The sequence below is a fragment of the Dendrobates tinctorius genome, unplaced genomic scaffold (genome assembly GCF_039654945.1).
Source record: "Dendrobates tinctorius isolate UK_male_01 unplaced genomic scaffold, ASM3965494v1 ptg000007l, whole genome shotgun sequence".
NCBI classification, from domain to species: Eukaryota; Metazoa; Chordata; class Amphibia; order Anura; family Dendrobatidae; genus Dendrobates; species Dendrobates tinctorius.
The window spans coordinates 3,380,499-3,392,902 of NW_027361675.1; the positions used below are offsets into that span (position 1 = coordinate 3,380,499).

The following is a 12,404-nucleotide window of genomic DNA, read 5'->3' on the forward strand; positions in this document are numbered from 1 at the left end:
CTTATGACTGTTGTATATGAACCTCTGAATTGTAAAGCACTGCAGAATATGTTGTTGCTATATATATATATATATATATATATATATATATATATAAAGATTATTATTATTAGTATATGGGTTATCAGGAGAAATTGCACAACAAATTGTATGGTTTATTATCTTCTGTTACCCTTGTGAAAATGAAATATTTAGGGCTGAAGCAACATTTTTGTGAGAAAAATGAATTTTTTAATTTTCGCTATTTAACATTATAAAATTCAGTGAAGCGCCTGTTGGTTTAAAGTGCTCTCCACATTACTCGATAAGTTGGGGTTTAGTTTTCAAAATGAGGTCACTTGTTTTGTGACCTGTTTAGACACATCAGGGGCTCTGCAAACACAACATAGCGTTTTCTATGGATTCCAACTAAGTTTGCATTTCAAAAGTCAAATGGTGCTCCTTCCCTTCCGAGTTCCAGTGTGCCTACTTTAAACAGTAGCCTTACCCCACATACTGTATGGGGTATTGGTATACTCAGGAGAAATTGTACAACATATTGTATGGTCCATTTTCTTCTGTTATCAATTTTGTGGCTATAAGCATTATTTTTGTGGGAAAAAATACAATATTCATTTTTTTCTTCCATATTGCTTTAATTTCTGAGAAGCAACTGAAGGGTTAATAAACTTCTTGAATGTGGTTTTGCACATTTTGAGGACTGGATTTTTTAAAATGGTGTCAAATTTGATGCGGTCCATAAAAAAATTGGTCTTGTAAATGTTGCGGGGAAAATGAAAAATTGCTGATAAACTCTTAAATGGTGATGAGCGAATGTGCTCGGATAAGGCGCTATTTAAGCATGCTCGGGTGCTAACCAGTGTCTTCAGTGTGCTCAAAAAATATGTTTGAGTCCCTACGGCTTCATGCCCTGTTTGTTAGGCAAATCCCTGCATGTGTCGAACAGCTGCAAAACATACAGGCGTGGGGACTCAAACACATTTTTTGAGCAAAACCAATCCAAACAATTTCTACCTCAAATCACCATAAGTAATGATCACTTCAAAACATCAAATCATAGCACCAAAGGAGGAACAACGAGCACGCTGAATTCACTTGTTTAGCACAAGAGCATGCTCGGATAACACCTTTTCTGAGCACTTTCGCTCATCACTACTCTTAATGATTCTAATTTCTTCACCAAAAAAATCATACTTCAAAGATGATGTTGATGTAAAGTAGACATGTGGTAAATGTTATAAATTAACTTTTTTGTGTGATATAACTATTTAGTTTAGGGGCATAAAAATAAAAAGTTTGAAAATTGCAACATGCTCAGTGGCACCGGCAATTCTCAATATGCTTTCAGCTGCTGACTCCTATTTTGCCTGTGCTTGATGAAAGTTCCAGAAAATGTCCCTCAGAACCAGCACACAGGTACAAGCTAATAGGGTAGAGAAAGAAGTGCCGATGTAACTGAGCTCTCTCTGTTGACTGTCCTCTGTCTGTGTGCTATATACTGAGAAGTGCCAATGTTACTGAGCACAATCACCTGACAGGACAGAGAAGCTGTGTACCAAGAACCAACAGCTGACAGAGCTGGAGCATTGTGCTAAAAATTGACGATGTTACTTAGCACACAGGGACCAGCAGATAAGGCAGAATGAGCTGTGTGCAGATAACACTGTGTTACCAAGGTTTTGTCCCTCGGACAATTTTGAGTGTTTTTCATGCTGATTTCAGAAATGACTTCAGATTTTTCCTATCACGTAAGGTTTTTGAGAAATGATACGAAACATTATAATATTCTGTTATAATTCTAAAAACTCATATATGAACTTTTTCTGAAACAGTATGTTCTGAATTTTCCACTGAAATAACATAAATCGCTGATCTACACATATGCAAGCACTTATTATGTGAATTCCGCACAGGTGCAGTGAATCATTCGTCTGAGCATGTACGGAGGATACCACATCTCCTGAGCAGGGGAAGAATCAAAAGACAATATTGAAATACTTAGAGCATGGCTGAATGGATGACGGCCTTCAATGCCATTCGCTGTCCTAATGATATGGAGAGAGCAGAGAGATCATGTAACAGATTGCTACTTCTGGCTTACAAATTTAACAGGATATTCAGCAAAGTACAAGAAATCAATAGAATATTCTAATCTTCCTTCAGTCATAAGACCAGTGCCGCACGATGTGCGTCTTCATGTTCCATAGCCGCCCAAAGTATGGACAATGGAGGACGATGACGATTAGCTAACAATGTCAGTGGAAGACGAAACTGCTGCAGACAGAGACTTTGAGCCTTCTACATCTAATCCACATCTGTTCAGTCAAGCTGATCTGAGTGACTTGGTCGGAGATTTGAAATTGTCAAAGAGGCAGGGAGAATTATTGGGATCAAGGCTACAAGAACGGAATCTCTTATTACCAGGAACAAGAGTTTCTGTTTTTTGCAGTCGTCAAAAAGACCTTAATCAATTTTTCAAACATGTCGACAGTTTAACCTTTTGTAATGAAGTCTTGGGGTTGTTTGGTGCTCTTAGATGCAAACATGACCTGAAGGAATGGCGACTGTTCATTGACTCAGTTTTAAGTCTGAAGGCTGTTTTACTACACAACGGAAATATCTATCCTTCTATACCTATTGGACATGCCATACACATGAAAGAAACGTATGAGAATATGGAGTTACTGTTGACCCACATTAATAGAAATTATAAGTGTAACATATGTGGTGATTTAAAAGTTGTTGCACTTCTTCTTGGACTGCAGCTTGGATGTACCAAGTATTGTTGTTTTATTTGTGAGTGGGACAGTTGTGCACAAGAAATGCACTATTTCAGAAAGGACTGGCCACTCCGCGAAAACCTGGTTGCTGGACAGAAGAATGTTAAACATAATCCTCTCATTGAGCCAGCAAATATATTTCTCCCTCCTTTGCATATTAAACTTGGGCTTATGAGGAATTTTGGCAAAGCAATGAACAAAGAATCGGAACCCTTTTCTTACTTGCGACAGAAATTTCCAAGAATAAGTGATGCAAAGATTAAAGAAGGTATTTTTATTGGCCCACAGATCATAGATATAATGAATGACAGTAGCTTTGATGGTCTTTTGCAAGGTGCTGATCAAGTGGCACGGAGAGCCTTTAAAGATGTGACCTTCAACTTCCTTGGCAACAGCAGTGCACCGGACTTTGAACAACTCGTGGACAACATGCTCACAGCATATCATTTGATGAAATGTAATATGTCACTAAAAATGGATTTTCTACATTCTCACTTGGACTTTTTTCCAGCCAATGTTGGTGCCGTTAGCGATGAACACTGTGAAAGATTTCACCAAGACATTGCGCTGCTGGAGAAAAGGTACCAGCGAAAGTGGAGTACATCAGTGCTGTCTGACTATTGCTGGAATCTTATTCGAGAAGCATCTGACACGGATTATAAATGAAAGTCATCTGCAAAACACTTTTGAACAATTGCTTTTGCTACTGATATCGATGCACATGTATGTAGTGTCTCGGAAGTCATAATGTAGACTATAAACTGTTGTTTCTTAAAAATCTTACGTGATACAGACTTTTAGAGCACATATTCGTGTTCAGCATATCAAAATCTATACTATACAATAATATTTTCTCAGGGGACAAGAACTTCCCTGAAATTTGTTGCGCAATGTAATTTACAGCTACAAGGGGACACTGGAAAAACATTAGTGGAATATAGTCTTATCTGGTGAGCAGTGGGAAAAATATGAGTACAGGAATGTGCTTACCTGGTGTGGTTGTGTTAGCCACAACACTTTCCGAACTCAGAAAAGGAGCTGCTGCAGATCTAAGGAGGGATATCCAGCGGGGAAAAATGGAGAGATGGATCTTTGCTGCGCTACCGAGGATAGCAATGGATATTACCGATGTACAGGCGGAAGTATCCAGGAGGCAGTATTGATGGATAGCATTTTTTATTGTCAAAGCGTTTCGTAGTTCACATACTCCTTCATCAAGACAGACCACAATTTGTGAATGTGTTTTGTCCTGGTGAAGACTTTTGTGAACACAATGACAATTAAAACCACTCTTCCTCAATACTGCCTCCTGGATACTTCCACCTGTACACCGATAATATACATTTGTGTTCTCAGCACCGCAGCAAAGATCCATCTCTTTATTTTTTCCTGACAACCAACATCTGACAGTGATCAGCACTATGCTGAAGACTTAGCTAAACTGCTGATACACTTACAAACAATGTACTGGATCCAGCCAGGAGGGCGCATGCAGTCTAGCCTCCGTCCCCACCCTTAGAAAACCGAGTTCAGTATCTTTGGATTTTCTTCTGAAACAGCATAGGAGGAAATCTTCTAGAAGGTTTTTGAAAGATTTTCTTTCTGATTTCATTTACAAGGTATATTTGAAAGATTATTAAAATTGTTTCCTCTACATTATTATTAAATTAAAATTAAAACAACAGTTACACTTTCACTCAATATCAGCTCTATGTGATCTTACCATATGATGGTCTACTTTAAAGTAGATGAATATTTAATGCATGGAGTCATGTTTATGACTCTACTTTGAATATACCTTCAAGATATAATACATACATAAAATGGGAGTTCCATTGGTCAGACAGACAATGTTTTAAGATAACTTACTTATCAAATGTGATTTTTATGGGGTATCCAGGTTGTGCTTCAAGAACCCACACGCAATTCAAGGAGTCCTTGTAGAACCCAGGCCAACCAGGAGACAGAATCATCCCACTTGGAGCAGTCAGATGTCCACCACATGGAGCTATTAGAAGAGATAAAAATCACATTAAAATGTGTTGTAATAATATAGCAAAAACAATAACTATTATATGTATAAATATTAACATCTATCACTCTAATAATGATTAAAAATTATCAAATCATAATATTGTTATACTAAGGAATAGCAATGTAGCCTTGTGGCAATGGGGTCCTCGGTTCAAAGCCCACCATGGATGACATCTGCAAGGAGTTTGTGTGTTCTTCCCATGTTTGGGTGGATTTCCTTCGGGTTCTCCGGTTTCCTTCCACGCTCCAAATACATCATACTGACAGGGAATTTGGGTTGTGAGCCCCAATGAGATCAGTGATGATAATGTCTGTGAAGTGTTGTGGAATATGATGGCACCATATAGGTGAGTAAAAGAAATTATCTTAGGAGATAGGTCTGCAGAAGAGGCGCAACTGTTACAGGCCCTGTAGTCAGACAAGCTCACTGATTAAATGAATTTCATGGGTAACTCAGTCTGCAGTCTGGTATGCACTCTGATTCTTAGAGGCAGTAGAAGTCAAACATTTCAAAATATCAATTAAAGGCTAGCTTCAGACTAGCATTTTGGCCCGCAGCGCATGGCCGCCACTAAGCCCCGCCCCCTGCTGCACCTCCTCCAGTCATCTCCTCCTAGTGTTGCACATCGCTGCATGCGATCTGCACACCCTATCTTTAGCATAGGGTGCGCAGACCGTGCGCTGGCCCTGCGCTAGTAGGATTTTGCGTGCGCTGCGCCCTTTTGACGGTGCGCTGACGTGGGCCGAACGTACCATGTTGCATTTTGGTGCTCTCGGAGTACCGTCAAAAGTGTGCAGCGCACTCAAAATCCTACTAGTGCACGGTCACCCCAAGGCTAAAGATAGGGTGTGCAGATCGCATGCAGCAATGTGCGACACTAGGAGGAGATGACCGGAGGGGGCGCGGCAGGGGGCGGGGCTTAGCAGCGGCCGTGCACTGCGGGCCAAAACGCTAGTCTGAAGCTAGCCTGAAGCTAGCCAAAGCTAAATGCTTTTGAGACAAAATTACACGAATTTAAGTGAAAAAATAAATGTGATCAATTCATATCCGTTAATGGTTTATTGATGATTACCCCATAAACATGAATCAATTACTTAAATAGCAGGAAGGAGATACTTTCAGACTCTTCCGTTAGCTCTTTCAGTCTAGGGTCAGGGCTCATGCAGTTGGAGGACATTTTGATTAATAATGTGCCACCATTCAGTTCAGCTTATTGGCCAATCCTACTAAAATCATTAGGATGGGATGACATTTTGCAAGTATGTAACTTTGAAAGAATAATAAATCCTATGTAAATTAAAAAAAATCCTAAAAATGCAATAAGGAGGAGAAATGTTTTTCTTTTTATTCATCAGAAAGGGTAAAGAGAAAACATGGCTATATATAATGTGAAAGCTTTGCAATAGTTTAGCCATAAATACATCAAGTCAGTTAGGTTCATTACAAAAGCATTTCGAGTCAAGGTGAGATATTCATCGTGATGAACTCTGCTCCATCTATAGCTACTGCATAAAAATAAGTTTCACTTTGTCCTGGTGAGAAATCTTTAAGACATGAGTTGATAGAAGTAACATTTCCCAAAGGAGATACTGTGATTTTCCGTGTCTCTCTGTTGGTGAAACGAAAAAAGTGGTTTGGTACCGTGTTAGCCAGTAGAAAAAAATATATATAAAGTGCTCTCAGTGAGAGAAACAAAATAGGAATCTTGTGGGTATGATACCTTTTAATGGCTAACAAATAATAGTGAATGTTGTTACAAAGCAAGCTTTCGGGACTGCTTATCTGATCTTACCTAATTAAGGATTCTCTCTTCAAGCTCATTGTTTGTTTATTGAAATGTTGTGCTTTAAACTGTATATAAATAAGGTTTCTTCAAATATTTTGTCATATCAGCCTGATGAAGGGACGTAAGCAGTCCCGAAAGCTTGCTTTGTAACAACATTCACTATTATTTGTTAGCCATTAAAAGGTATCATACCCACAAGATTCCTATTTTGTTTCTCTCACTGAGAGCACTTTATATATATTTTTTCTCTGTTGGTGATTATGTTTGCGAATTATAGGATGTGTGTGTTGAACATGAGTAACAAACATTCCTCAAGGAATGATTTCTGTCTTTTGTTTTTTTGCTCACCTTCTCTAACCTTTCCATTTGACGTATAAACAGTGCTATTCTGGTAGGGGTAATTTCCACTAATGTCTGTTATTTAGCTAGAAGGTGTAAGTCGTGTGTTTATTTTACGATCCTGTCTTATAGGCTCACACCTATTGGCAGGTTAAACACTAACCTGCCCCCTGCCTACACTATTTACTGTGCCGAGTATGAAGAACCGCTGCTGGAGTTATTCTTAGCCTAGTTTTATTCCTCTATGTCCTTCTTTACGATAGTTTGGTGCACTTACAAACCTCTTGTGTGCTGCTAAATGTTAATGTTTACAGCAGTCGGAAAAATACATCCAGAGCAGACTAGTCTGCGTCGAAATCTCTCATCTCATAAACCTGGAGAGCTGTGATAAGTAGAGTTGGATTTATAGTGTATCGGTTACATATTGTTGTTACTGCGTATTACTGTCCCATTTAGTGGTCCATATTGGTAGACATTAGAAGGTTGTTTCTTGGATATCTTGTAAGTGATAGTTGGAAAACTGTGGGTGAGCAAAACAAATAAAAATATATTGCAAAACAAAATCATACTTTATTTATGTAGAGGAAATATTTACTGGTGGGCTTACAACAGGGGTCTCAAACTCAATTTACCCGGGGGCCCCTGGAGGCAAAATCTGGGTGAGGCTGGGCCGCATCAGGTTTTCCGCAAAAAATGGCTGATGTTGCTAAACTGCCCTTTCTTTTCTGGACAGACAATACTTGCAATCTGTAATATGCACTTTTTTACAAATTCACCTTCTTTGAATGGCTTTCCTGCTTTAGCAGTCATCTCACTAACCAAGAAGCTAGTTTCGACTGCTGCCTCATTCTCTTTGGTTGCTTTCTTAAAGAAATCTTGTTGCCTCAGTAGATATCTTTTAAGACTAGCAACCCGGTTGGCTCTTTCATCTCCCTGGTATTTTGCACACTCCTCAGCATGTCTAGTTATGTAATGATGTTTCAAATTGTATTCTTTGTGCACTGCAACTTTCTCTGTGCAAATAAGACACGTCGGGATGCCCCTGTGCTCAACACAGAGATTGTCACGTTTCCGCCAGACTTAGGGCCTGCTGTTCCGGTCGCGGCCTCTAGGAGGCGCCGGACCGCCACTTTATCATCAGACTCAGGGACGGCTGTTCCTGCCTCGGCCACTGGACAGGGCCGTGGTTCTGTCACGTCAGGCTCAGAGCCTACTGTCCCGGCTTTAGCCTCTAGGAGGCGCCGGTATGTCACGTCGCCGTTAAATTCTGGGTCTGCTGCTCCTGTCGCGGTCACTAGGAGGCGCCATGGCTCGCCCGGGAGTTATGGTGCTGACAGAGTAAGGGCACCTGCGCAGGCATCTGGTGGACGCAGGCTCCACCCCTCTGTCAGTCATCAAGAGGTTACTGCATCTCCATCTGGCCTGGTCCTGGGGGCGGTACTGATGACATCATCAGTCCAGGAACCTATGAGGGGTGACCTGATCCCTGAAATACCTTGGGACTGGTCTTGCAAGCCGCCGGATATATTCTTGGTTCCCCTGTGTGTTACTGTGTGAATTGCTTTCTGACTGACTGACTTTGGCCTGGACTTCTGACTCTCCTTCTGCCTAACGATTCTGTTCCTCTGCTACTCTCCTGGTTTATGACTCTCGGCCTGAATCTGACTCTGCTTCTGCCTAACGATTCTGTACCTCTGCTACTCTCCTGGTTTATGACTCTCGGCCTGAATCTGACTCTGCTTCTGTCTACCGTTTTTGTACCATTGCTGCCTGACTGGTTTAGACTCGCATATCTCCACGTTTGTGTCCTGTATTGGAACACCTTTCTGGCGACCGTCCTGCTCTGGTCACTGCTCCTATTCAGACAGCGCCTCCTGGGCTCTGCTATAAATCCAGATCCCTGTATAGGGGTAAAGGGTATCAGTGTTTCTCGGGGTGTTGCCTGGCTGCATCCCAGACCTGCAGGCGGACGTCACAGAGATATTGCACTTCCCACTTTTCCTGAAATTGTCTGTGCTCATCACCAACCTTTCTCTTCACTGCAGGTTTTGAAAAAGACATGTTTGGGGCTGTGTAATAGATAATTCCACTTGGTGTCACTGTTTCAGTGTTAGCCGATGCATCTTTTCCACTTTTTTTCTGTCCCGCTGAGCAGCAATTTCTGCGGCCGCCTCCACTTCTGAGCCCGGGGTAATGGCGCAAGTTCACAATAAGGCTGGCTGATGTCCCACCTCCAAGAGCAATATACCGCACCGCCCAACCGCTCATTCTAAACCCGGCGCACCTGAGTCTGTGGCGCAGTCCGATCCGGTCCCTGCTCAACTGCTCCTGCTGCATGTGTTGTGAGTGTGACTCATACACCTTGCCTGCTGACAGCAGGCTGCTGTGACTGTCTAGCTCTAGCCATCATCATACTCACCTCCTCCTGCTGAAGCTCCGATGGTCCAGCGCCGACATCTTCTTCCTCTATGAGCGCGCGGTCACACGTCATGTGGTACCGCTCATTAAGCTCATGAATATGGGCGCCACACCTATGAGTGAGAGTTGAGTGGCGTCCATATTCATGACCTTAGTGAGTGGTACTAGATGTGACTGGGATTTCACATGCGAGACTCGGCCGTGTTTCTCGCATGTGTGATCCCTGCCGAGGTGAGGACCACAAACTATTGTCCCGAGGGCCGCAGTTGGCCCGCAAGTTTGAGACCCCTGGCTTACAATAATGTTGATCAGATTTTAAACTCCTCCCACCCGGTTCTCTCACATCCTACAAGCTGGGCCTATATTGGAGCTTAGTGTATGAAACGGCGGCAAAGCACAATACATTGGGCACTGCTGGGGTCCTGGATTAAATCCCACCAAGGACAACATTTGGAAGGAGTTTGTATGTTCTCCCCCTGTTTGCATGGGTTTCATCCTACACCTCAAAGACATACTGATAGGGAAACTAGATTGTGAGCCTTAATGGGGACAGTGATGATGATGTCTGTAAAGTGCTGTGGAATTAATGGCGCTATATAAGTGGGCAAAATAAATTAACTTAATTTTTCCTCCATTGGCAGATGATTAGGACAAGAAGACCAATTTTTTTGTTTTATGGAATATACTTCACTACCAGAAGTGTCTAGTAGATGCTTAAAGGCCCCATTACACATAACAATGTCCCAGCGATCCCACCAACGATCCGACATGGATGGGATCGCTGGGATATCATTAGGCTGATCGCTGGTGAGCTGTCACATAGACAGCCCCTCCAGCGATCAGGACCAGCGAGCAAGCTGGTTTCCAATGTAAACAGTGGGTATCTAAGAGCTGTGCGGCTCTTTGATACACGCTGTTTACCCTGGAAACCTGGTTTCCTAGGTAAACAGCTGGTAACTAAGAGCCGCGCGGCTCTTAGATACCCGCTGTTTACCTTGGAAACCAGCGTCCAGTGTCGCTGATCACTGGTCTTTCGCTGCCACACGCAGCGATGCGCGCTGGCCAGCAGGAGACCAACGATCAAAAAACGGCCCAGGACGATGGAGCGCGATCAGCGATACCCGGCAGGGGGGGGCCGGTCGCTTATCCATGTCACACACAGCGCTATCGCTGGCGAGATCGCCGTGGCGTCACAAAATCAGCGATCTCGCTGGTGATATCGCTGTGTGTAATGGGACCTTAAGGCCCCAAAACAGGATTGTTCAACAGTCTAATGTGTACAGTGGCCTACCATCTCACCCTGGACAGGTGATGTTGGGGAAGAGAAGGATCGGTTATGTCTGACTTTAGATAGCTGATCATGTTGTTCTTCCGGAGATAAGCCATTGCCAGAGGAGCACTCCTGTGCATGTGGTGAGTTGGAGACATAGCTGCTGGTTGCCAGTTATCCTTTGTGAACAAAGGGCTTAACTTCCATTTCCAAATTGAGAACATACATGGCTAATCATGTATGGGTAGGTGTGTGCCTAGGGAGGATTACTGAACAGCTCTCAATCAAATAGTCTTGGATCAAGAAATCTTTAGCACATAATGAGCTTGTCTTAGGAAACAATTTGAAGGTATTTAATTGTGCAGTGGGTACATGGCTTACTATGCTTGAGAAACAGTAATAAAGCATATACTATGCAATTCTCAATTTGACAAGCAAATATATTAACTACATTGTTGTTCTTTGGTAATAAGTATTAGGTACAATATGTGGATTGTCTGTCTCACCTAGAACTAGTGCTGGCAAACATGGTTATAGCAGACTACATCAGGGAGCACAGAGATTGTTCAGCTAAAAATTTTATGGAAGATGGTCAAAACCAGTTTTGACTTGAAACACAGTTTTGTAGTAATATTAAATATGATTTATTTTTATATGTACTAATAAACTGAGCAAACTCTAGAAGTGAAACAAAAATGAGTGCAGAAAAATTATCATCTGTGCAGAGTAAAGAAGGTCTGACATTTAATGAGAACATGTCACTTGCTTCAAAAAATTTAGCTAAATGCCTTGTAAAAAGAAATCTCTGAGACTCCTTGATTCTGCAGCTCTTTTATTTTGTACTGCTTCAAGCCATTTCAGAGATTTTCACATTTATTGCTTTTAGAGCACAATATGTGAAACTTCTGCCCAGACCAACTGGGTGTTTCTTCAGAGTCTTCCCTGGGGGGAATACTTTATCATTCCTCCCTCCCAGAGATTGCCAATCACAGCTCAGCAGCATCAGAGACTGCTAGACTGCTATATCAGCTGCTGAGCTGTGATTGGCAATCTCTGGGAGGGAGGAATGATAAAGTATTCCCCCCCAGGGAAGACTCTGAAGAAACATCCAGCTGGCCTGCAAAGCAAAGATTTCAAATACTGTGCTCCAAAACAACAAATGTGAATATCTCTCTCCAATGGGGTGACATGGCACAAAACAGAAAAGAGAGTCAGAATCAGGAGAGCACAGGGATTTCTACAAAGTATTTAACTTATTTTAAGCAAGTGACAGGTCCTCTTTAAAAGGCTTGTCCAGGTTTATCAGATCGGTGGGAGTATTCACTTGGCGTCCAACCAATCGAACAGCACAGCTCCATTGGTGGGGGTGCTGGTTATTAAATATCTGGTTTCCTTATGTTGATGACGTATTCTAAGGGTCTGTAATCAATAAGCCCAAAAATCCCTTTAACTGCATCCAGTGAGGGTCCTGTCCACATAAACAGAGCGAGAGAGAACTAATATGAAGATAGAGAGCAGATTAACAATTACATTCATAAGATGAGCACCATCAAAATAATACGGCTACTATATATTCTATAATGATATAATAATCACCCTGGTGGATAGGTTGGATATCAATGTCAAAGCAGATCATTAACAATGCACTATATTGCCACTGCTACCATTTTCTTTGTACTGTATGCTGGCCTTGTGAAAACGTTATTATGAAACCATAAATTAAGTGGAACCACAGGGGTTACAACACGAGGCACAGAATTTTAAGCAAGTGACCTC

General features: G+C 41.9%; 1 protein-coding gene across 1 annotated transcript in view; it reads right to left on the reverse strand.

Moving 5' to 3' along the window:
• The window catches only part of CSMD2 (CUB and Sushi multiple domains 2), a 1,542,159-nt gene that overhangs the window by 382,107 nt on the left and 1,147,648 nt on the right, over window positions 1–12,404 (reverse strand). The window contains exon 16 of the mRNA XM_073571899.1: window positions 4,650–4,788. Within this exon, the coding sequence (XP_073428000.1) occupies window positions 4,650–4,788 (139 nt within the window). The remainder of the gene's footprint in view (window positions 1–4,649; window positions 4,789–12,404) is intronic.